The sequence below is a fragment of the Diadema antillarum genome, unplaced genomic scaffold (assembly GCF_040938485.1).
Source record: "Diadema antillarum isolate AM-2024a unplaced genomic scaffold, OU_Dant_1.0 scf00000017, whole genome shotgun sequence".
Taxonomy (NCBI): Eukaryota; Metazoa; Echinodermata; class Echinoidea; order Diadematoida; family Diadematidae; genus Diadema; species Diadema antillarum.
The window spans coordinates 2,679,314-2,705,851 of record NW_027270906.1 but is presented as its reverse complement, the minus strand read 5'-3'; the positions used below and the strand labels follow the sequence as shown (position 1 = coordinate 2,705,851).

The 26,538-nt window shown below is 40.4% G+C and overlaps 1 protein-coding gene across 1 annotated transcript; it reads left to right on the top strand.

The window, feature by feature from the left end:
- Nucleotides 1–3,614: 3,614 nt before the first annotated feature.
- LOC139727221 (zinc finger protein 236-like) lies at nucleotides 3,615–24,726 on the top strand. Its single transcript, XM_071638182.1, has 10 exons — nucleotides 3,615–3,706; nucleotides 9,787–10,142; nucleotides 14,430–14,572; nucleotides 15,438–15,568; nucleotides 16,871–21,057; nucleotides 21,136–21,339; nucleotides 22,309–22,558; nucleotides 23,100–23,234; nucleotides 24,536–24,606; nucleotides 24,667–24,726. The coding sequence occupies exons 1-10, from the start codon at nucleotides 3,655–3,657 to the stop codon at nucleotides 24,724–24,726; spliced, it is 5,589 nt and encodes a 1,862-aa protein (XP_071494283.1). The 5' UTR covers nucleotides 3,615–3,654.
- Nucleotides 24,727–26,538: the final 1,812 nt, after the last annotated feature.

Here is a 26,538-nt window from a genome sequence, read left to right as displayed (position 1 = left end):
CCGTGGTGTTACTACTTTGTCCTTTTACAACATTGTTGTACAACATGCAGGGAAGGGAGCGAGGACCCTCAGCCATCTTTCTGGCATGCATTAACCCCCCCCCCCCCCCCCATACAATTTTAACTAATGTTTTGTTTGGCTATCAGCTGGCCTCTTAATTTTATCGATGTCTATTGGGTCCTGGGGAAGAGAGGGACCAAAATATCAATCTTGTTATTTCGTCGGCACGGGTGAAATGTTTTACCTCAACGCAGATTTTTTTTTTCAATAATAGTTGTTTGGTATTAACCTGCATGAAGATGCGGTATATCTTTTTTTATTACCAATCTATTGTATTCAATTCCGAACAAAATAATGCTTATGAATTGTTTCACATAAAAATGATGTCGAAATCAGACCGGAAGACAAAAATCGTGCGTGATAATATAGGCCATAGGCCCTATATTAGCAACAATATGATTCAAGTCTTGTTAAATTTAGAGGGAGTTGCAAGAAAGTTGCAATCAATCGCAAAATTGCAACTAATTGCACGCTCCCTTCTTGCAACGGCACTTTGCAAGTTGCAATTGATCATATTGCAATTAAAAGTTTGCAATAGCTATTTGCGATTGATTGGAACTCGACTTTCTTGCTTAGATGTGGCAAGGTTTTTAGTCTCACAATATTCGATTGAAGAACACAATGATGCTAGAGTGCAACAAATAAAACATATTAGAAACGTAATATCAGTGGCGTAAAGGAAAGCATCTATACTTACTTCACAATTACTGAATCAATATAGCCGAGTGGTTTCAGAATAACATGTAATTGAAATTATGTCGTTTGGTCTTCCTATCGTGACTTCTCATAGCACTGGTGTGCATATGCTGGCCAACGATTTTCAGAGCTACCAAGTCTCACGCATTCTGCGTGAGACTCAAGCATTTAGGGGCCGTCTCACGATCTCACGCATGGCACCCATTTTTATCACGCATCGGGCGAAGTCTGCAACTTTGGCCTATAATAATGAGCATAGCTCAAAAGATTAAAGTGAAAGTTGCAATTGAAGGTACATTTCCCTTTTGTCTTTCAAAATAAGTGAAAAAATGGTCATTTCAGTATGCACCTGTTAGCACCATTAAGAGCTAAAAATTGAAAAAGCTCCCTACCGTGGGAGGCCAAAGGGGGGAAAAACCCCTCCCACACCCTCGCTCGCTGGCACATTCGCGCGCCGAGATGCCGAGCGATGCCGAGTCATGAAAATCTCACTCATAAAGATTTTCTGAACTTGGCATCCCGGGATTTTGTTTGTTTGTTTGTTTGCTTTTATTTCTGCATTCAATCAGATGCAATTTGAATGCAAACTTCAAAAAGTACAAAGACAAAGAATAACAAGTGCAGTGAAATAAATCGATAACAGTACATAAATAGATTCACATAGGTGATTGCATTGAGCAATGTAGATACACAGAAACATAAAATAAAATATACAGTATTTTTCAGTAAACAACAGAGATAATTGAATGCAGGAGACCACCATCATAAGCGATTAAGCTTGAAATGGATGGAGGCCTCATTTTGCAAGAGTTACATTGCCACCCCTCCCACCCAACCCCAGCTAACGCCGGTTTCGCAGCCCGTGCCTATCAATAGGGTAATATCGAGCAGACATGGAGAAGTTCTCATGTGAAAGCTATTTTGTCTATATACGAGGAGACTGCAAAATACAGGATTGGCTTTTTAGCACGCCTCCTCAATTTCCTGCAACTTTAACTTCAATTATTTCATCTGCTTATGTGATGCGTATAGTATTGTTAATTTCACGTGTTTTCCCTTGTTACTACCTTATGTTGATATATTGTGTATGTAAATGTTTTGCGTTGTTGGAAATGAAATAAATGGAATGAATAAAAGTCGGACATTAAACGTGTTTATAATAGGCACTTCATGTCTAGTTATGACGCGTCATATACGGCGTGAGTTACCACGCTCCAGCGACCCATAGTATATAGGCCCAAGTCACGGTCGACCCGCCCAGCAATCACTTATCTCACGCCTCCCAGAAAAAACAACAACAAACAGATCGATATAGGCCGACTAAACATCGGAGGGGAAGCAGCCCGCTAATATACTGTAAACCGAGTGCAAGTTAACTCTCTCATTATTATTCTTGTTGTTGTTGTTGTTGTTGTTTTTGGATTGAAGATGTAGGCCTTACCTCACACGCGGCTGTGTCTTCTTACGGCTATAAATATTACGATTCTAAATAGGCCTATTATCAAATAATCCAACGACGTCTCTAAACACTGTGCCATCCAGGAACCCTGAGGAAGTCATGATCCTGTTTTGGACTCAGTCACCGTCGATCAAAATGTGGGCCAAAAAATAATTATAATGACAGTACTCTTTCAGGACTATCTTTCATATTAACGAGTTAGACATAATTATGAGAATTACTGTAAAATACACTCAAACTCGTACGCACCCAATTGCACAATCTCTAATGCCTAAATAATGGAAAAACTCTCTGCAGAAACCATGTGCCTGCCCCCCCCCCCTACCCTTCCCCATCCAGTTGCGTCGCTCATTGGCAGCTATACTCACAGCCAGTTGAAACTGTATAAATTGGCATCTCTGTTTTATATAAAACTTCGCTTGTGATTTCGGATAGTGATGCTAATTGCAACTTCATTCTTTAACACAGAGGTGATGCCATCACGTCACAAGATTTTAGGAAAAATAGCCCTGTTTTTTGTGTTAATGATTCAGAGATGCCAAGTTCCCAAAAATTATATGAGCGAGATTTTCATGACTCGGCGTCTTGGCGCATGCGCGCGCGACCGAGGGAGCGAAGTGACCCATGCACGGCAAGGAGCTTTTTCAATTTTTAGCTCTTATAATGGTGCGATCTGGTGCATTTTTTTTTTTTACTTATTTTGAAAGACAAAAGGGAAATATACCTTCAATTGCAACTATCACTTTAATCCTTCGAGCTGTGCTCTTTATTACCTGGAAAAGGCCCAAGTTGCACACTTCACCCGATGCGTGAGAAAAATGGGTGCCATGCGTGAGATCGGGAGACGTATGTCTCACGCATTCTACGTGAGTCTTGGTAGCTCTGATTTCATGATAGCCCTTCCCAAGTTTTTCAAGGTTTAGTTGTAGAAACTCAATTACTAGTCACAATGTTCGAGGCGAACGATACAGTCATGACTTGTGTACCACTAACCAGCTTTATTTCATGTTTAAAAAAGAAAATAATGAAAAATATTTGCGAGTTGGCAAATACCGGTAGACTTGTTTGAAGTTGACATCAAAATTGTGGTTCCAAACAATAGGACTAATTCATTTAAAAAAAACTCTAAAGACTATACAATTTCCGAAAATATTCATATTTAAACATCGTGGAACAAAACAAAATCAGGAACTTGCAGTTCGATCCTCAGGAAGTCGCTACGGCATCCATCCGGGTTCTATTTTATCATGACGTCATAACATGCAAGGGGTCTCTGGCTCCGCCGCCGCCAAGCTTTACGTCGGATCGCCCTCGCTAGGCCAAAGGGTCCGCTCTACCTGCTAGCTATCGCTGGGCGATATGGGATAGCATGCATACCACTAACGTTACAGAGAACTGCTTTCGCCATTTTCAACGGTTACGATTTATTTACGAAGACTATGCCCCGAAGACGATTTGTTCGACCCCGATACCGACCTATAGACCTGGGAGGTGAGTTTCATGACTTAAAAACAACAAGATGATTTTTCGATTATCTAGCAATTCGTATATTCTACACCTCCGTTGCAGGAGAGCACCCGAATTTCAGCAAAACCGCAGCGCATTTTGTTCAATGTAGATGCTACAGCCAAGTATGTAGTTCCGTGTGAATAACACGGCAGCCTTGCTACTAACTACACGGGTCACGAACGGTAAATGGCATAGGCAAGGTGCTATGGAGATTTCCTACATGTTCTTGTGACCAAAGCTGGCGGAGTGATACGAAATATATCCACTTCTTGTAAACAAATTTCCGCTCGTATTTTGAAAACAAGGAAGGCAAGAGAGAGAATGTTTACTAAGCAGTCATTTGGTATATTTTGTTGCATGTAACAACCCGGTTATGTAAGTCTTGCCAATGAATATTGCGAGGATATTCATGGCAATAGAAGCGAGAAGGGACGGGAAGCGAGAGCGCGCCATGAAAAACACAGACGGCGTTTTGACCGGTTTTTCGGTTCCCGTGCCGAGTTAGTGCTACAGCATGCATTTTACCTGCTGCAATCTACCGCTCCGGGGTCGGACGCGACATACAGGTGCAGGCCCCCGTGGCCGACCTCCCGATCCAGGGGGATGGGTTGTTCACTTGTCCTCAAACTCCACCACGTTTAATCTGACATTTAGAAATTATGATCTTAAATATTAATTGTAATGTTAATATTCATAATTGGGTGCTATCAATTCACATCCATATTTTGATGACGTTCCCATAAGCAAAGGGACCTTTTGAAATTTAGAATCAATAATAAAAGGCAAAGCAAAGCTTATTAAACATTAACAATTTTGAAGAAGAGGTTATTAGAATTATTAAATCATTTAATAATGCCACCTTGGAGTGTGTCACCTTGTGGGTATTTCACCAAGAATTTAAGTTGATTTAAAGAATTAAGATCAAGTAGATCTACTTATTAAAAATTATGATACTGGTATGTGATTGGTTTTGCTGAACATTAGATGTTTTCAGAATCCTCTTCAAATTTTTATCAAACTTAACAGAAAATGTATGTTACATATGTTATGTATTTGTCCTTTATTTGTTACATTAGGCCCAAATGGCTAACTGTACATGGAAAAAAAAAAGGGTTTCCATTGTTTGCATTTATTTCGTGTGGAAGTTGTAATATTATTTAAAACACACAAGGCATACCATCATTGTAAGTTGAAATATAAATGTTAAGATCAACATTTCATAAATTCATTGTGAAACACCCCCTTATACAATTGCAGGTCCTATTCCTTGCTGTGTGATTGCATGTATAATTAAGTGTGGGAGCTGTTCTATATATTGGGTGAGTCGTGTGCTGTTGAGCATCTTCAGATGAATATTTAGGCATTCAGAAATAATTTGGTAGCACCAACGATACTGAGTTTACACTGTTGGAATTAAGAACTCTTGAAAGTGTGTCCATCTACGTGTATGTACAATTTTTTGTAGTACTGGTACTGTATGAAATTCATTCATAGCATAAATTTAGGTGATACATTCAGTGAACATGTTAAGCATTGTCTGTTTTGTATAGTACGGGTACCAAGGTACAGTAACTATGACCCTATACTTTTGATGGCATTTATAAGAAATAGAATACCTAACTGATTATAAAAGCCAAACATGTGAGAAGTTTAAACCTAACATGCCATCAGTATTGTTCAAACTAAGAAATTTTAGAGAGAAGGAGAGAGAGAGAGAGAAAAAAAAAGGCGCAGAAGGATCTTTTATAATACAAGGGTTCACACTTTGCTTTTCTAAATTCTCCTACACGTGTACAGTGTGCATCCAGTGAATATGTAATATGTTCTGTACAGTTGAAAACACACTTAATCTTTAGATGTATTTGTGTGTATGTATGTGTGTGTGTGTGTGTGTGTGTGTGTGGTGCATGCCATCAGTATTATTCAAACTAAGAGATTTTAGAGAGAAAGAGAGAAGGAGAGAGAGAGAAAAAAAAAAGGCGCAGAAGGATCTTTTATAATACAAGGGTTCACACTTTGCTTTTTTAAATTCTCCTACAAGTACAACTACAGTGTACATCCAGTGAATATGTGATATGTTCTGTACAGTTGAAAACACATTTAATCTTTAGATGCATTTGTGTATGTGTGTGTGTGTATGGTACATCATGTGCATCAACTGCAACTCTCCTCTTTGATGGTTTCCTGACAGATGAACAGAAGATGTGATTCATTTTGTATTATGGCTTCTTTTAATCATCAACTATAAAGATCTTGGGCCCGTTGTATAAAAGTTACTATCATGATAACTTCGCCATCTAATGGTAACTTCCGTGGAATTCTTGATTTTGATTGGCTGTTGAGTATTGTTGCCATGGTAGTTACATCATTAGGATGGCAAAGTTACCATAATTGTAACTTTTATGCAACGGGCCCCTGATGTCATAACATTTTATTGCTCTGTGCCTATTTACAAACAGTTTCCTCAGGCAAGATCCTTTTTTTTTTAAAGGACAGAGCTCTTCAAACCACTTTGAACAGGAGATGATGAAAATTTGTAGTAAAGAGAATCTCAAGTGTTGCAGCATGGTGACAGTTTCATGGTAGCTGAATTCAACTTTTTTAGGGGAAAAAATAATGTGTATTTTGCAATGTACATGTAGATCTACAATGTAAGACACAAAATATTTCCAAAATGTAATTCAAATGTAACTGGGAAAATGTATTTTGTCTGGCTCTGCATTTAAATTAATAGCAGGGATTATGGAAAAGCTGACTCAAGGTCTGAACTGAGCAGCCTTTTTGATTTGTCTAATGTCAATTCACCCTAATAGTCAGAGATAGCTGTCATGATGCCCTGTTAAAGACCTTTAGAAGATGTTGCTAACAATGTCAACATCTACCAATTGAATTGAAGTACCATTGGCAGTGATGTCTAGGCGGGGGCGCACCGGGCGTGTGCCCCCTTTAATTCTTGCTTAAACAAAAGAAATTTAAAAAGAAAGAAAGTGGGGGGGGGGGGGGGGGGGGTGGGGGGAGCGCACGCGCCCCCTTTAATTTTGTAAAGGCGCCCTCTCTTTACGGAATTCCTGGATCCGCCCCTGATTGGTAGTAAATTAAACTAGAAAAGCATTCGGAGAGTGCAGACCTCTGCCAAGCTGCAGCTCATTTCCACTCATTGTAGATGCATCCTGAAAATCGCCCAACTTCCCAATGATAAAGCCTTGTGCTTCTGTTACTCATCAGTGAGTGCACGTATGCGTGCAGCTTGAACTCCCAAGTTCATTGACCCTATTTCAGGGTGCTACATAACTTGCTGCAAAACACTTCTCGAACATTGATTTTACTTGCCCAAAAAGAAAGTCTAAAATATAAGGAAATAATATAGACAATCATGTGTAACATTGATTCATACGCTTAAACACAATGGAGTAACATACTCTGTCCAATCAAGTGTTGCCGTTGCATTGCATATAGGGGCTTCTTCACATACATATTGTAAATATTGGAAAGTTGCTGAAATAAAAATATAAAGTGCGTTGCATCACTGAACAGCCATCATCTTTGGGCTTCTGTATGGTTTACTTTGTGGGTTTGTTGGGGAATAAGTGAAAAAAAGATGGCTTCAAATTTTTGCTTGCCCAATTCAGGCAAGCATTTGTTCTCATTGTTCAAAAACACTTGCCCGAATTTGATTTTCACCTGCCCCGGGCAATCAGGCAAGTGCTTATGTAGGACCCTGCCTATTTGTCAAAAGATAAAAACCCTTCAAAAATTCATTAAAATTCCTGGATCACTACCAAAATTTAATCCATGATCTGTTCCTTGTGTCATTATCAACTCTTCCTGCTGTATTAGCAGTACTAATGTACTGTAATGGTAAGTTTCATCAATTCTTGAACTTGTTGAGTTATTTTGCAAACAGACAAACCAACACTGACAGAAACACGTCTTCGCAGAGGTAATATATTACACTATCAGGGGAGGTAAAAAATGCAGAATGAGCTATTGACAATACAGAAATTATCCCATATTAGCCAAGTAAAGAAATAAACACACACACCACTTCCATGGACACATTGCTGTACATTGTACATATTTTGTACTATACAAACTTTGTACACACATATCACACATTGTATGCCGGTATGTACAAAGCATTACACATGGTCATATCACACATGTATGTATACACACTGATCTTGCACATAGGTCCTACACTTTGACTAGATGCAGCGTCTTTTTATAGTGTTCAGTGATTTTTAAGAGGGTTACATGGGAGCACTGGACAGTTTCGGTACTTGTGGTATTCTGTAATCTAACAGATTGAAATTTCTGTTACATGCATTATTGTATCAACTCTTCATTGTATTGACTTGACAATTAAGAAACCAAAGGTAGTCACAGTTTGTAACTTTTCTTCTCTCTTTCAACAATCAACTGTTCTTTGATTAGAATTGATAGATAGATGGATGATACCTCTGGCCTGACATAAAAAAAGATGATAAAACTATAGGAAGTGAGAGCAGTTCAAGAAAACATGCTTTATGGCAGTTAGTATGACATCATGTTGCAAAGAATAGATGCATGTTTGTAGAGATCCAGAGATTCAACATTATAGAGACTAGTGTCTTATGAATGGCATGATCAGTTTTGCTGTCATACTCAATAGAGATATTTGATATCATATTCAGTGGAATATGTTTGCAATTCATGCAAAATGAATAAATTGAAGTCCAGAGAGGAGATCTTGACTCTCTGTATCTGTGACTGTTTTTCTTTTTAGTTTTTGATTCACATCATAGCTACATAATCAATATCTATACAAAATATTGGGGACCATGTTAACATTTTCATGGGTTTCATGCACCTTAAAGTAGTTCTAACTGGGTAGTTTGTTTTATTTTGTTTCGTTCAGGAATTTTCACTTTGAACAGTATTTGCTTACTGACAGCTATGTCCAAAGGGAAAGTCTGCTGAATAATTAGAAAAAAAAAGAATATATTTGGTATCAAGCGAAATCGGACTCTCTTTCTAAGAATAAAATGTGTATTTAGAAAATATCAATGAAATTTAAAGGAAAATATAACTTAGATAGAATTCCACAAAAAAAAAAGAAAAAAGATTTGCACACATTCCCTCAACCTTTTACTGACATATGTTACAGGTAATGTCATTCCCCCTGCTTTCTGAAAGGGGAAAAGTCAAGTGCTTTTCACTGTGCTGAAAAATGAACATAAATATGTTGAATCATCTTTTTTCCCCCAGTATTGTTGTCCTGCAGTGACGTCACAAATTGTATAGTCTTCTCATTCAGCGATTTAGGCATCGAAACTTTAAAATTAATATCTTTTAAATAGATTATAAACGATTTTCCTCGAACATCACTGATGTGTTGTGCTATAAATATTGCTGCATTCACTCAATCCATATGTATTATGAATATATTTCCCCTTTAATACGGGCGGGTAAAATGGATATGTTACTGTACACGCCATATATTTAGTGAGTCTAAATTTTTGCGAAACGGGACTTCCCGATGATTTCGCGATTGGTTAAATCTGCGATCGTGGAGTATAGATTTTGTATTGCATGGAGAAATGTATGCGCATCACATTCATATCGGGATCAGAGTCATTATTTTCGCTTGTCTTTAATTTTGCAAATAGCACCTGACTTGCGAAATTCGCGAAAAGCAGCAACTGATGCCTCTCAGTATAATACCCTGTAATTAATGTATAATTTTCCGAAAATGCTCAGAATAAGCATTTGGTGGAACATTTCTCTGGAGCATTCCCTAGTGGCCACTAAATGATATTGCAGTCTTACGAAAGTGACAAAAAAATGATAATGATAATATTTTCTGTACCGCAAATTGCAAAAAGCCTCTATGAAGCAGTTTAGGAAGGAGATCATAAAAGAGAGATGGAGAAGAAAGAATTGCATTACAAGTACACATGAAATCAATAATCTTCCCCGAAACCCCCCCCCCCCAAAAAAAAAAACCCCAATTAAATTGATGAACAAATTAATACCAAAACACAAATTAACACCAAATGTATCATCTGTTCATTTGCACACAGGTAATGAGGATGAGGCAGGAAGCAGTGGCCTGGCCCCTCTGGGTAGCCCTGGGAAGGGGCCCTTCAAGTGCGACGTGACCCAGTGCGCCAAGGAGTACTCACGCTGGAAGGACTTCAAGCGGCACCAGCGCAGCCACGAGAACGACAAGCCGCACCGCTGCGAGCACTGCGAGCTCTCCTTCAACGTGGAGTACAACCTGACGCTGCACCGTGCCATCCACAATGTCGGGAACCTGGAGTGTCCCGAGTGCCACAAGCGGTTCTCGCGGGTGGCTAGCCTCAAATCCCACATCATGCTGCATATGAAGGAAGAGGTCCTCATCTGCCCTGAGTGTGGTGATGAGTTTGGTCTGCAGGTGAGTAACTCTCCTCCTTGAGATGAAAATGCTGGTAATCCACAAAATAACTCAAATATGTACATAAGTGTACCTAATGATTTTTATGCCCAAGGAGCCAGGTTGCTCAGATCAACAGGCCCACTTGGTCATTTTTCTGTCAGCCATTAAGATTTTCCATCCATATCCATACATTTTTCCCCTTATCAATGATATGTGAAACAGTTAGTAAACTCTGATACCTAGGATGGAAAATTCACTGAACAGAATTTGGCAGTATGTTTTTGGAAGGTCACAGGTCAAGGGTTACAGCTCAGATTGTATTATTGAAAGAAGCACTAGAATACTTACTAGGGACAATTTCGATAAAAATTGTTTTACTAGGGAGTGTAGCGAGACAGGCCATTATTTGAGCATGATTTGGTGACAGTAAAGTTTAGAGTATAAATTATACAAACAAATTCTTGAACTTTACTCTCTATAAAGATGTAACACATGAAGATGTGAATGACAGTGCTTCAAACTTGGTATGCATCTGAAACATATAATTGTACTTCAAATTTGACAGAACAAATGACAGTGCATGAGACATTTATAGTCAAAGTTGATAAAGGGCAGGTTTAAAGGTCAGGGTCAAATTTTCAATGGGCTCCTATCCATTCAACCATTAGATTTAACTATATATAGATAATATTTTATGATACTTGGACATTACAGTCTACATCATTTCAAATATATATCAACCCACTGAGGATGGGCTGCTTTTGCTACAACACACATTTCCCATAAACCTCTGCTCGAGTCTGTACTCAGGACTCATCCTCAATGGGTTCAGGTTTTTGTGAAAAATGCATTCTCCAGTTAATGGTTATTCTGTAAATATCATATTGCCGTTGCATGCTGCATACTGAGAATCAAGGGATATGTCAATATGTAGATATGATATGACTTTCCCCACTTATAAATGAGAGTGAGGTAAATAATCATGTTTAGATCAGGATGAGATTTCAGGAAACAAACAAGGAAGGAAATTAGAGATGACTTCATGGTAGTCCCAGGTATGCACCAATGCTGAGGCGCTCTTTGGATGCCATGATGCAGATTATGCGGTCAGATACAACTTTGGCACTCTCTGACTCTGTTGACATTCCCATGTGGTCTGATTCCATTTTAGTTTTTACTGGGGAAGGATGATTTTGGATTATTCCAAGTTTCCTGTGAAGTCACGTGGAGCAAAGTTTGTGTGGTGTACAATTGCTGTATTCAATGCGTGTATATCTAGTGGATGTTTTTTTTATTTTCATGAATTTTGTGAATCGACTGATATCTGCAAACTTAACAACCAATGAAACTATTTCCGTGAGGAACGCAAGTGTGTTGTACTACATGGCAATCCAAAGAAGGAAAGTTTTATCCTGTCAAAGAGAAAATACTAAAAAAAAAAATAAAAAAAAAATGTCTCATTCAGTCATTGTGGTTCTTGATTGCGAATTTAAGCACTCACAGAATTGTCTTTCAAGTTCCAATTTGCAAAACGTTAATGCTCACAAGATACATGCCATGTACAATGTATTACAGGAACGCTTAAAATCAAAGAAGCAACGACATTCTGTAGAACAACAATGCATGTTATGCAGCATCTAGTGCGCCTTAATTGTACATATGTGCAGTATGTACCAGCAGGCAACTACCACTCATGTATTAATACACCAGTACAGAGTACTTGGGACACATAATCAGGTCTTGACCAAAAAGCCTACCGGTAACTTTAGTGTCCTCCACTTGAAGCAGTCTTATACAGCACACATTGTACAGATTATAGTTTCGGATCTATATTCCTATAAATCCAGGCTGCGTAGTTTGGAATCCAGTGCTACGATGACCGCATCTAAAGTGTCAGCTCAGAATGTGATCATGAAAGGGTTTTAATTACACACATTACTGTCATCTCCTCTGACTTTGGTAAACAACTGTTGTTTCATGTTTTTGTAATTTTACGTAGGTTTAGATTAAATAAGTTTTGAATTGTTTTCATTTCTTTCTGTCAGCTGAGAGCAATCTTAGCAGTAAATTTCCAGTCAAATTCACCCATTTTTAGAAAAAGGAGGTCTAACAGTGACAAATGAAATACAGCTGTAGCTGGTCACTAGAATCTCATTGTTCATTATCATAAATTACCAACAATCACCAGTTGTGTAAAATCACATATAGTAGATATTACCTAAGGTGTATTTATAGATTAGCAACAATCAGAGATGTGTTGAATCAAGCTGATAGATTTCATGCTGTACCTTTTGCACACTGGTGTTATTTATTTAATCACTGTTTCTTTTCTTTCTTCATCTTTTTTTTTTTCATTGAAAGTACCAATCACATTCATCTGGTTGATAGCCCACATCAAGGTCAAAGCATGACTTTATAAAAATACTAGTGAGAAGGAAATTTTTGAACCTGGCTTGAAACTGATGTTTCGTTCTGGGCAGCATTGGGACCATACTGTTGGTACCTGAAATGCAACTTTATTGATTTCAAGAAGTGATACAGTGTGTAGAATATTAAGCAACTGATTAGTGAAATCTTGCTGGCAGTTGGAAGCATCAACATTGCAAAAGAAGCATGACAGCATGAATGTCAAAAAAAAAAATATATATCCTCTGTCAAAACTACTTGTAGCTGTCCAGGTCACATGACTATAGTGTCATGATGTCTCTCAGATCCCTATCCTCGTTTTAATAACTTTTAAAGAGCAGCCTTATGATTTTTCCAAGAATATCTTGGGCCAATAGGCATACATTGTAGACTGTCAGGAAAGTCTTAAAAGTCTTCTTTCAAGGGATACAGTGTATAACTGCCACAGAGAAAAAATGAAAATCTGCGGTTAAAAAACCCAAAATATCCTGGTGTAATGTGAAACAAGTCTATTACTGTACAGCTCTGGTGATTTCATCATCACACGATAGAGGATAATATGGCAGTGTATCAAATTACTCACAATGCAAATGGCCATGAAACATTTTATGAGATAATATATTTTGACTGTTTATTTAGCTCTAATTTTCATTTATCTCTTACACTTCCACCACTGCTTTCAGTCAAAATAACCTCTCTACAAGCATAATGTCCCATACTTTTTTTTTCTTTTTTTTTTGGTCCAATACGACTGACTCCAACATATCAAACTGAAGAAACATCCTGTGAAGATATTCTAGTAGTTCTGCTAAGTTTACAGTACTGCTTGTCACGGCTTTCTCTTCCCTGGAAGTGACGCCAGCTTTTCTTGTTTACACAGAAATGGGAAGCTGGAGTGTTCATTTACAAGATGTACATGTACAGCGTACTTGCACTCACAACTCTCCAAAGAGAATGTTTTCATAAGAACTTGGCACAGAAGACTCTTATGACTGAAGTGCTAATGAGCTGCAGGGGAGAGTCATCTTTGTAGGAGTCTGCGTATGTTGTGGTATTAAGGCAACATGATTTCAGGTTGAGGATTTTCTGTCGCTAGAATACTTCAGGATCTCTCAACAAGGTTTAGTTTGTATCCATCTGGACAGACTGTGTTTAGCGTGTAGATTGTGAGCATCTATAGTCATAAAAATGTTTTTTTTTTCCTTTTTATTAGCGTAAAGGATAATTTTTAACTCAAGGAGAACAAACTCTTCCGTACGCACAGTGAAGGAAAGCTTATGCTTTCACATCATGACTTTGTGTCATTAATAACTTGGTGAGTTTGTGGTCATCTGCCTAATTGTATGTGTGCCAGTGCTGTTTTCATATCAGTCCTTCCTGCATTTGTTAATGCATCATGGTGGTTTTTGAAAGCAGTTTGGTGACTGTTTATTTCAGACTTATTCTTTTTTTTTTATATTATCGTTACCGAGTTTGAGTTTGCTTTTCATTTGCACTGCTGTTATCTGAATCCATTTCATTTGTCAGGATTTCTTCCGCATACCTGTGACAGAGCTGTTGTTTGGATGACTCATGTCCGCATGTCTATCTGTCCTGAAGTGTAATGTTGTTATCCTATGGCATTAAGTTTGACTACTATATTTGGTAACACAATTCATCGTTGTGTAAAACTGGAACTACTTGGAAATGATGTTATATACTAGGGAGATGCATATAATTAATTCTCAATCCAAATTTTCAAAATTCTCAAAGGACTGTCAACCACTGCTGTGATTGACAGTAAGTTTCAATCATTATCTCACAATGATGTTGATGAAGCATTTCTGGTTTTATGTATTCATTTTGATCATTCATGTTTTATTGTTTTATTGTTTTTATTTTTTTTTTGTCTTTGTGCAGAGATTGTTAGATGATCATCTCCTGGAACATGCAGTGGAGGCGACGGAACCGAAGGAGCACCACTGTAAGGTGTGCACCCAAAAGTTCCCCATGCACTACATGCTAAAAGAGCACATGAGACAGAAGCACCGACCTAAATTCAGGTGAGAGAACGTTGATACAGTTCAGGGAATAGTTTTCCTGGTATCGCATCGCAATTTGCTATGCATTTTTACACCACTGCTACACAATGCTGCACAAACTAACTTTTGTGTAGCAGTTTTCTTACATAGAAGTGTACAGGATATCATTGAAGATATTTTTCATCAGCTGAAATTGCTAATCAAATTTGAGTTTGAAAATTATTCCCTGCAATTGCTGTCTCTTGGTCATAGATTCAAAACTGGTCTAAACCTTCAAAGTCTAAAAATATACTCTCTTTCTCTCTCTTTCTCTCTTTCCCTCTCTTCCTTTTATCTTTCCTGCTCTCTCTACTGTTGTAATTTTGTGGACTATTCTGCTGTTTGTCATATTATCATGGATAAGCCTACATCAAATCAGTACTCCAACACTGTTATGTGAGGCAATAAGAATGGAGTACAATAGCAGTAACGTATAAGCTGCTGGTTAACATGTAACATGTAGTATATTATTGATTTGAGAATTCTAGACATTCTTGACACTGAATTTTATCAATGACACCAATGATAACATAAAGCCTGTAACCAATCCCTGCAAGTGCCAATTTGGCTAGACTCCCCTGTATTGATGTCATTTGGCCCACTAGACTTTTTTTCCCATTTTACAAATGTCCTAATATACCATCATATTTATGTGTTGATTGTGGTATTGTAGAAAGTTTGTTATCTGTAACTACCAGTTCCTGTATAATACAAATGTAGGGTTTCCATGTAACACAAGTGCTGATACCACAACTGCTGTTGCTGCTACACTGTTACTTCTATTGCTGCATCCAAGCTGTGCCTTTGTACTTGCAATGTTGAATGTGTCCCATTGCTCCCTGTTCAGATCGGCATTGATGCACAGAAAATTTGTGCGTCGGAACCTAGATCGTTCACGCTTCCAACACAAGTGCCAGTTCTGCAACAAGCTCTTCTCCAAGCCCAGTCAGCTCGAGAGGCATGTTCGCATTCACACAGGTGAGGGCAGTGATTTGGCTCGGTCAGTATCGCGTCTGCCTCCAGATCCAAAGGACGTGGGTTCGATTCCCCAGTCTAACTGAGCAATGTTGTGTGTAATCATGCCATCCCTTCTAGTAAGAGGCAAAACTCTGTTCCTGGGAAAGGACATGAAATAGAGGTGTGAGCGAGTCACAACTCATGCACATAAAAATCCCGCTTTGCTCATTCAGCACGAAGAGCAAGGTGCATAACCTGTTGAAGTGGTCCCACCTCACATCCAGCTAGTGTAGTTGAATGTGAGCTATTCAGCCATCTTCCCAGTTGGAAAATGGAGGGGGTTGAATGACACTTCAAGTCCCTTGACATTTTTTGCAATAATTTTAAAATGTTTTTTTTTTTTTCTTTCTGAAATTTAATGACTTTTTGCTGTAACATCTTTCACACTTTTTCTTTGATTCTTTGTTTCCATCGAGACTCTTTTTATGAAAATCAGGGGTATGCTTGCTGAAACATATCATGACCAATGTCATAGAATATGGCAGTTTCCAATGACTTTTGTGTGTACAATGTACACGAAGTGTTGTCAGATGAATTTTTTCCTTGGTTTTTCTCAGATAACGTCACTTTATCATTTACTATTCTAGATAATAAGAAACAATGAAAACAGGAATAGAAAACAAAGAAACTGTATGTAAGAAATAAAAATGCATAAGAAATTCATTGTGATACTGCAATTTTTGTTTTCACATAAATTTATATTACACTGCACTACAAAGAATATTTTGACAAAAAATTGGCCCATTTGAAGCTTTATTTAGGGATTTTGATCTTAGAATCTGATGCACATAAAATGCATTGCATAGATTAGCATAATTCACCATGATCTTGTGATCAACGGCTGAGATCTTTGGTCCCCCAATATGTAGGGTTAAATCATGGTAAGTGCATGACATTAAAACAACAAATGTAGGGTTATGTATCCCTTTGAAACTTGTTCATTGGTCGTACAATGTAGTGGTACATAATTTTCCTTTGTGCTTAGACTTGATCGTAAACATGTAACTTCATCTTTTGCCTTGCTTTTCAACCAGCTGTAACAATTTTTTTGGCTACCATGTTATCAAGACTATGTTTTTTATTTCTTGTATTGCCTCTTGTCAGTTTCAGTATTACAAGTTGGTAAATCTTGTGTGTTATTAATTGTTAACATGTGAATTGTCTGAGTTGTTCTAAGTAGCCTGATGACTCTACCACCATTCAGTGGACAAAATTGTTGAATATTGCCCTCACATGTTAAATACATGGTTGTTTCCCTCCCAGGTGAAAAGCCATACAAATGTCCCCACTGTGACAAGGCCTTCAACCAGAATGGAGCTCTCCAAGTTCACATGACAAAGCACACGGGGACCAAACCCTATTCTTGTGAGTTCTGTGGCCAGAAGTTTGCTCAGCGAGGCAACCTGAGAGCGCACATTGTCCGTGTGCATGAGATCAATAGTGAATTGGAGCAGCGATACGAGTGTCCACAATGTCCCTGCTACTTCCGAAAGATGAGCAGTGTGAATGCACACATTAGTCGCTTCCACAACAACGACGAGGTATCAAATCCGCTGCTATCCCTCAAAGCTGCTCTCTCAGCCATCCAGGAAGGGGCTGACTGTTTGGACAGCAGTGTCGACACACCAGCCTTAGCCAGTGCCCTGGAACAATTAATCTCAATGCTTGAACAGAACGCCGGCGAAGGGGACACTCTGGAGCAGATCCAGGAACTGATGTTGGGGAATGCAATCAACACTGATATTCTTCAGCAAGCCTTGGAGAACAGTGGGGTGGCTGCCACTGCTCCAGAGGCACCCAAGGCACCTCCTACTGAGGCAGCCACCCCTGCCAACCCTCAACTCGGCCAGTTGTTCACATTTGTGTCTGAGGTTCTTCAGCGGAAGGTGGAAATTAAGAAGAATGTCCCCGCTGGTGTGCGTGTCCACACATGCAACTACTGCACGAAAACTTTCAAGAAACCCAGTGATCTGGTACGACACATTCGGATACACACAAATGAGAAACCCTACAGTTGTACACAGTGTGACAAGACATTCACTGTGAAGAGCACACTGATGAGCCACATGAAGACACATGCTGGAATCAAAGAGTACAAGTGTAATGTGTGCCACAAGATGTTTTCAACTCACGGAAGTTTGAAAATTCATCTGAGATTGCACACGGGGGCAAAACCTTTTGAATGCCAGCACTGCGAAAAGAAATTCAGAACTTCAGGGCAGCGAAAGGTTCACATGGCATCTCATTTCAAGGAGCCCATGGAGAAGAGAGCGCGGATGTCTCAGAATCGTTCCAAACAAGATTCAGACAGTGATCTTCCAGACATTCCCCTCCAAGAACCCATCCTCATCACTGACACTGGTCTCATTCAACAGCCACCAAGAAACAGCTCGATGTACAGCAACTACTTGGCAGATGGACTCCAACCAGTAGGGACATCATCAGACAGGCCGTACCGCTGTTCGTACTGTCAAAAATGCTTCAAGAAATCCAGTCACCTCAAACAGCATGTGCGATCACACACCGGTGAGAGACCGTACCAGTGCATGACTTGCATGAGGTCATTCATCTCTTCAGGGGTGCTCAAGGCACACGAGAGAACTCATATTGGTATCAAATCATACAAGTGCCTTATTTGTGACAGCATGTTCACAACCAATGGGAGCTTAAAGCGCCACATGTCCACACACACAGATGTGCGACCATTCATGTGTCCATATTGTCAGAAGACCTTCAAGACCTCGGTGAACTGCAAGAAACACATGAAGATGCACAAGCGGGAACTTGCCATGCAGGCCAAGCAACAAGAGTCTGCTGAGCAGGCCAACCACGTACAGGAAATCCAGTCCATTACAGAGCAAGCCAGCAACCTTGCAGAACAGCTTACATTGGAGCAAGCTTCTAGCTCCATTCTTGCCATGGCACAGGGCCAGCTCACTGTGACCCAGGATGCTCTTGGCGCTACAACAACTCTTACTGAGGCAAACCTGGCATCACAAGCCTTATCTCAGGGCAACCTGACACAGGGGAACCTAATAACAGATGGACTTACTTCAGATGCTCTCTCGCAGACAGGCCTGGGGCAGAATTATGCGCATCCTTTTGGGCAGCAGACCCTGGACAGCATCACCAACAGTCAGGCAGACATTCCAGCTGAGAATCAGATCAGTCTTCAGACCCAGCAAATCCAGCAGCAGCTGGAGGCCATCACTGGACAGTCGGCATCTCTCTTCTCCCAGCCAAGCCAAATCCAACCTGTGCAGGAGGACCTGAATACAATAGATGTCACCAACCGAATACAGACCAGCACAGGATCAGGATACAGTGTGACTGATGCAGAGAAGCGGACGTATCGCTGCAATTTCTGTGAAAAGACCTTCAAGAAGTCTAGCCACCTCAAGCAGCATATTAGAACCCACACCGGAGAGAAACCGTGCAAGTGCATGACATGTGGAAGGTCGTTCATTTCTGCTACTGTGCTGAAAAATCATATGAGGGTACACACAGGTGTCAAAGCCTTCAAGTGTAACTTGTGTGATACTTCCTTTACAACCAATGGATCCCTTGTTCGCCACATGAATATTCACACTGATCTGCGTCCCCATCGATGTAGTCAGTGTGGTGAGGCATTCCGCAAACCTTTAGACCTGAAGCGCCACATGAAAGAGCATGCCTGTGAGAGTGATGATGCAGACCAGCAGTTGGAGGAGGGAAAGCGCCCACGGAACGTCATCAGGTTTAATGAAGAGGAGGCACAGCAGATAGCAAAGAAACCTTTAGCGCGGAATGCATCCATTTCAGAGCGAATACTTGTGCAGATGGTGAATGATAAGAATAGGGTGAGTGAAGTTCTGTCCAAGGAAGATGAACTGCAAAGACGACCACAGTTTGCCAATAAATGTGAGCATTGCTCAAAGAGCTTCAAGAAACCTTGTGATCTTGTGCGACACATCAGAACTCATACAGGGGAAAAGCCATTCAAATGCAGTGAATGTGGCAGAACGTTTGCTGTGAAGTCCACTCTTGTTTGCCATCTCAGAACACACAAAGGAGGGAAACCAGAAACTTGTCACATATGTAAAACTACTTTTGCCACTGTAGGAAGCTTAAAAGTGCATATGCGATTGCACACAGGTGCCAAGCCATTCAAGTGCTCATACTGTGATGAGCGATTCCGAACATCTGGCTCCAGAAAGCAACACATGGAGAACCACTTCAAGCCTGCGAGTACAAGGAAGAGAAAGGTCAACGACAAGGTGGCCAGTGACAAGGAGAATGCCAACTCTGAACAAGTTGTCATTGAAACCTCACATTCTGAGGCAGTGCCACAAGTCCTCCAAGTTTCACAAGTGCCCGTTGCTGCTGAACAGCCCGTCATGCAAGCAATAACCAACCAGCAACAAGCTTTGCCCATTACCATTGGCAACCCAGATGCCACTGGGAACGATGTCAACTCATCAGCAGTCTTAACTGGTCTAGAACTCCAGTTGACTGGATCCAACATTGGACAGAATGTACAGATTCAAGGACTGGATGCCAATAACATCACCGTCCAGATAGATCCAAGCCTTCTTCAGCAGTTGCAGCAGCTGCAACAACCGAATGCCATCACACTCCAGACAGGAGACCTCAGTTTGGGTCAAGCCAGTCTACAACTTTCCCAGTCTGATTTGGCTGCAGTTGTCAATGGTCAGGAAATAACCATGCCTCAGGGAATACAAGGGATCGACCCACAGACTGGACTCTTGGTGCAGATGGATCCGTCGACTCTCCAACAAGTCCCACAGATGATCAGGATTGATACAGGTCCTGGCAACCAACAGCAGACTATTCAGGTGCAAACTACCTCTGCTGGGAATCCCAGCCAAAACCAGCCACAGATCCTAATGCAAAATTCGGGACTTCAGGGTATCATTCCAGCCGTTCAGAATCAAGGTAGTCTATTGACTGGTAGTGTTGGGTTAGCTCCTCAACAGACCGGTGCACCCCCAAACCGAGTTGTCCCATACCTTCAAACATCAGACATCCAAATAGCAATTCAAGACTCACTTAATCAGAATGTGTCAACGGGTGACCCTATGATGCGCAACCAGATGTACACAATCCAAACGAGTGACCGTGGTACACACTTTGTTGAAGCTGAGGCAACCACCTCAACCACAGATACTTCCAATCTAGGGGCAGCCTTCCAGCTGTCCTTGTCTGGGGATCAACTTCGTCTGGATCAGCCTGGCATCATCCTTCAGCAGCCAAACATCCAAGGTGGTGTGGAAGTAGGGCCAGTGGCAAGCCAGACCCAGGAGCAAGTAACTATCGCTGCAGGCAATTTTGTGAGTGGTGGAGATGCCCAGGAAACTGTCACAGTGAATGTGGTTGATCTTGCTCATCTGGCTTCCAGTGAACACATGCAGACATCTGTACCCACAGCAACAGACCCTGTTCCTATGGAAGTCCTGCAGAAGGAATCAGTGCCCATACAGATTGTCTCAAAGGACTCAGGACAGAACCAAATTGAACAGGAGAGCGAGGATGAAGAGGAAGATGACGAGGACGAGGAAGATGATGAAGATGAGGATGATGATAGTGAAGAGGATGATGATGACGATGAGGAAGATGCAACAGGAGCAGCGGGAAGGGAGATGGTCTCAAGGGATAAGCCCACCATGTCAGCGGCAGCAGCTGCAGCAGCAATCGGTTCCCTGTATCCATGCACTGTTGAAGGCTGCAATGAGGTAATGACCGTATCTTTTTATCAATAACTTGAATTAGCGCTGGCAACTAAACAACTTATTTCCCATATTTCAAGCAGCAACATTTTTAAGACATTTGCAAAGAATAGCTATGATTAGCACTTTGACAGTTTAAAGTGAAAAATGTTGAAAACTTGAGGTTGTTAGAGTACACCTGAAGAGTTTGCTTTTCTAATTGGCATTTAGTGGTTCAAGATGACTTTAAAAAGTGCAGTTACCCCCTCTGTTTATCACAACACACACACACACAGTGTACACAACACTCATAAAGTACTGTCAACTGATGTTATTAAATGGAGGTAGCAAAGTACACTTGGTGAAAAAAAGAAATGTTGCATTGTTGTTGTGTTTTTTTTAAAGAAATACAAGAGAAAATGTTGGCCACAAATGCACAAATAAGATAACTATTCCTCATCAAACCTCAATTGAAAATAAGGTTTCCCTCGTACAATAAAATATAAATCAGAAGTAGGAAACATTCCTGTTAATTGATGCAAACTGTAGTGACTCTTACGTAATGTAAGCACTGGAAGCTACCAAGAAGACAGCATTGATGAATCGTGTCTTTCGTTGTGTTCAATAATGACAATGATATTAGGAAGCTTTAGATTTTAGACGTGCGGACGTTCAAAGGAAAAAAAAATGTTCTGAGAATGCGCAGTAGCGCGCGTAAAGTCAATCTATTTTTAGCTTGCGTCGCCTGAGTTTTTCACTACGCATACTGGGCTATTTTCACGTCTGCACAGTTTGCGACGTAGAGAGCTTCTTCATGCACTGATCATATGGGGGCGCGATTTTATTTTTTATACGTTGCGTCCCAGCATAATCTAAAGCTACTTTTCCACACGACGCGGGGAGAGGAGAACGTCCAGCGCAAGCGTCGGCTCAAACGTCCGCGCGTCAAAATCTAAAGCTCCCTATTATGTAATGTTTTTACCTTGGTGCCCTCAGGTGTTCACAAAGATGCAGCAACTAAGCCAGCACCAGCAGGAGAGGCACAAGTCTCTGCGACCACACACCTGTGAGATCTGCGGCAAGTCCTTCAAGCGACCCGGACACCTCAAGGACCACATGACCACCCATGACAGTAGCCTCCGCTCCAAGGCAGACAAGAAGGCCAATCCTGGCCATGTCTGTCCCACTTGCAACAAGGCCTTCGCCAAGCCCAGTCAGCTCAGCAGACACATGCGGACACACACTGGTGAGTGACCAATGGTCATCCAAATCCAACCACTTCCACTTTGGCTGTGAGTTTAGAGGTACTGTTTACCATTGGGAGCAGTGATTTTACAAATGTTCGAGTAATCACATTTGATGCATATGTGTACATCAGTTATAATATCACAAAACATCCTACCATATAAAGATTTTGTAATAAAGCCTAGAATATAAGGAGATATCACTATTTTTCTCAATAAACCATTACTGTTGATGCGGTTTATTCTAGAAACAATTTTATTATAACTGTTGTTAACACTTTGTAGCAATACTTGACGTTGATTATACTGATTAACCTTTTGACATTGGTTGTTTCTATCTCTTACTCACATTTAAGAACTACAGGGGTATTTTGAAGCATGAAAGTTAAGTTTCTGTTTCATCTGCAAATGGCAAATAATGCCTTTGAGTTTCTGTCATCCTTGATAGGCCCTTTTTCTAATAATTTCTCTCCATGTTCCTGCAGTTTGTTTTCCTTTGCATGAATAAACTGCATTTTCCTGTCTCTTTGACTCATTTCCCAGGTGAGAAGCCATTTTGCTGCCCAGAATGCAACAGGGGCTTCAGCCAGAAGAACTCTCTGCAGATCCACATGAACGTCCACACCAAAGAGCGCCCCCACAGATGTCAGTACTGCGAACTGTCCTTCTCACAGAAAGGTGAGTATTGTAATTGATTGCTTCGTATCTCCTACGTACAGCATCACTTTCCCATTCATCAGTCCTGTCCCATTACAGTGCACTCCCGTTATAACTGACGTATTCTCATAAACGACGTAGACTCACAGATAACTAAGATTCATTGATCTCTGTTCTACAGCCATTTATTTATCCGTCTCTGTATACGCAGGGTTCCCCATGAACGGTGTGGTACTTATACAATGTTGTTATACAAGTGGTAGCAAGCTGCACAGTGCAGCCAGAATAACATGCATAGCAATCAGCAGTACAGGTCTGTTATTTCCTGCCAGTAGATGGCGCTATACAACAATTACACATTCATGAGTGAGTATGAATAAACTCCAGGATACTACAATAACGAACATGGTTATAACGAAATTCGGGTTACAACAAAGTAAAAATTCAGGCCGTAACATTATCCACTCTATGTGTTTGTATTGCTTATCTGTTTGGTTTTAACAAAATTTTGATTTACCGGTAATGAAAGAAAACTGCCGGTCCCGAGGACTTTGTTATAAACAGTAGTCCACTGTATCCACCTCCCACACATTGCCCCCCTGTCTACTCGGCTCTTATTCTAATATCTTTCTCATCACTACCTGGGCCCCATTTCATTAAAAAAGTTTATATGATAGCAACTCCTTCTGGAATGGCAATTGCCATGGTAACGACAAAAATCTAGCTTCCCGATGGGCTGTTGCTTTGGGAAGTTGCCATTCCAGCAAGAGTTGCTATCCTATCATCTTTTATGAAATGGGGTCCTGGACTTCTCATATATCTGCCCAAGATCCTTTGATTCGTTGATCATGTAATGTTTGCACCAGAAAGCTCTGACTTATATCTAAAGAAGATCATGTGAGTGAAAGAAATTTGCTCACAATATCCTCGTCGAACTCGCATCTTTTTCACTTCTACCAGTCTTTGATACAAGATAGGTAAAGAGGAGAAGATTCCCCATTTCTGTCATTACACAAATATAGACTGTTGCTATATTTTAGGAGGAGATTGTACTGTAAAACCAGAAACATTCATGGCATGAAACTTTTGTGAATTGAGTGGACAGCCTTTTTCGTAGCATGAAATTCACGAATGGCCACTGACCTTCACTGCATTGTGTGGACGAATACTTTCACAGACATTTTACTTTCATGAATCTTAGCTCCTTGTGAAATTCCCAAATGTTTCATGCACACAAAAAAATTGTGGTTTTACTGCAGTTTTTGTATAAATTGTGATAATTTTTTAGAGTGATGACTGATGATATCATATTTCTTCGGTAGGAAACCTCAAGACCCACCTGCAGCGAGCCCACAAGCTGCCTCCAGACACAGCATCCCACGCTGCATCCCAGGTCGCACCTCAGGCTATGCCCCGGTCTGTCCCTCAGACTGTCCCCCAGGCTGTGTCCCAGGCCGCCACTACGACAGCCACCAGCCAAGAGGACATCGACATCGAGAGGCTTTTCTCTTAATCCATGGACCACTGCTGCTGCATTTCAGCTGTTACGCTGGATGGCCACCAGAGGCCTCTGACGTCACCCCTAGGGCCCTACAGCTACTTCCTCTCCACCACTATGCGGGAGAGCCTGGACTTAGAGAAATTTTGTTCATAACTCCAAGGCCCCCAGTGCTGTGTCTTGCCCAGCTCTGGTTTAGGAAGCATTTGCATGGAAAAGCTAGTCTTGATGTAATCCATAGAGCCTCACTGGTGTGTGACATTCACTGTTGGCGAGGAACACACATTAGGACTTTTTAGAACTTCTGGTTCAGGCCCAGGAGGGACATTTAGCTTTGTCATAACCACCTATATTTGCAAGAAAGGTATTGATATTGGGAACCATGTTTGGTTGTACCCCAGTAGAACCCCATTGTTTTGTCTTGCCCATCAGTAGCTGGCAAGGATTTGATGTCAAAAGACTCCTCTTACTAATGTCCACAGAGATCTGCTGCTAGTTTGTCCTCCACAAGTCTAGTGGGCCGTTCTTCCCACAACCCAAAGAGTGCCACAGGCACTTACTGTATGCTGAATATTTCACAAGGTTTTTATTTTCATGAATACATGTATTGCGAGTCAGGTGCTATCCGCAAATGTAAAATTTTGATTCTGATCCCCTACATGAATGTGATGTGATGTGAACACATATATTTCTTCGTTCAGTCCTGTACTCCACAATCGCAAATTTAACTAATCATAAAATTTTCATGAAGTCCCAATGTACGAAAAATTAGTCTCGCTAACTATATGGCCTATACAATGTGTGATTTGGCAGACACTACCGATGTCATTTTGTCTGCAGTGGACTGTTGGATATCTACAGTGTAGATTGAAGTAATGCCTTTTCCAAATTCTGCCCAGTATTCCCCTGATGGGTTCCTAGACATTGAAGACTGATAACCAATCTTGTCTTCTCCAAGTTTCCTCTGTGTGATAAGTTACCTAATACCAGTCTGTACACATTTCCATGATGAAAAAACAACAAAAAACCTACTGCTCATGTTTCCATGACGATGTCAGGGGATGTGATATCATATTTATGTAGTTGTTTATCTATACTCTGCAAATTTCACATTACTACGCTGGCAGCAAGAGTTGTGCTGTTAATTTCTTAAACCACTTATAAATCTGTCAGAGTGCATTTGCTTTAAGGGTACCCAAACCCAAAGAGAAATGTGGATCGAGTGAAAGCAGCAACATTAGTAAAACACATCAGTGAAAGTTTGAGGAAAATCGGACAATCGATGCAAAAGTTATGAATTTCTAAAGTTTTGGTGTTGGAACCGCTGGATGAGGAGACTACTAGAAGTTATGGCGTCATGTGTGGACAACAATGTAAAGAAAATATAAAGGGAATTCCACAAAAATTAATTTTTCATGAAAATTACACATTCCATCAACTTGATACTGACATATGTTTAGGGTAGCACTTACTCCCCTGCTTTCTGAAAGTGGTTAATCAGGTGCTCTTTCATTATGCTAGAAAAGTGAATTTTTGTGGAATTTGAGTGTCTGAATGAGTTCACTTATGTGCAAGCTGTTTTCTTGACAGTTATCACTTATTAGACTCGGTCTGCCCAATTGAAAAAGCAGTATAGCTGCGTCATATTGAACTCTACTGTATGTCCAACAGCTATTATTAGCCAAACAGTTTGTAGTCTCAAAGATTTCAAGCAGTATCACACATAAAATGGAACTGCTTTTCAACAATATGTATGGTTCTCCATTGAACATTTTTGGAAGATAAATACAATGTATGTTTGGTTGTGTAGGTGCCTCTGAAATGTGT

Coding starts and splice junctions, on each gene's coding strand:
- LOC139727221 (XM_071638182.1), top strand. CDS start 3,655: ATGCCCCGAAGACGATTTGTTCGACCCCGATACCGACCTATAGACCTG. Junction 10,143..14,429: donor GTGATGAGTTTGGTCTGCAG/GTGAGTAACTCT, acceptor GTCTTTGTGCAG/AGATTGTTAGATGATCATCT. Junction 15,569..16,870: donor GCATGTTCGCATTCACACAG/GTGAGGGCAGTG, acceptor TTTCCCTCCCAG/GTGAAAAGCCATACAAATGT.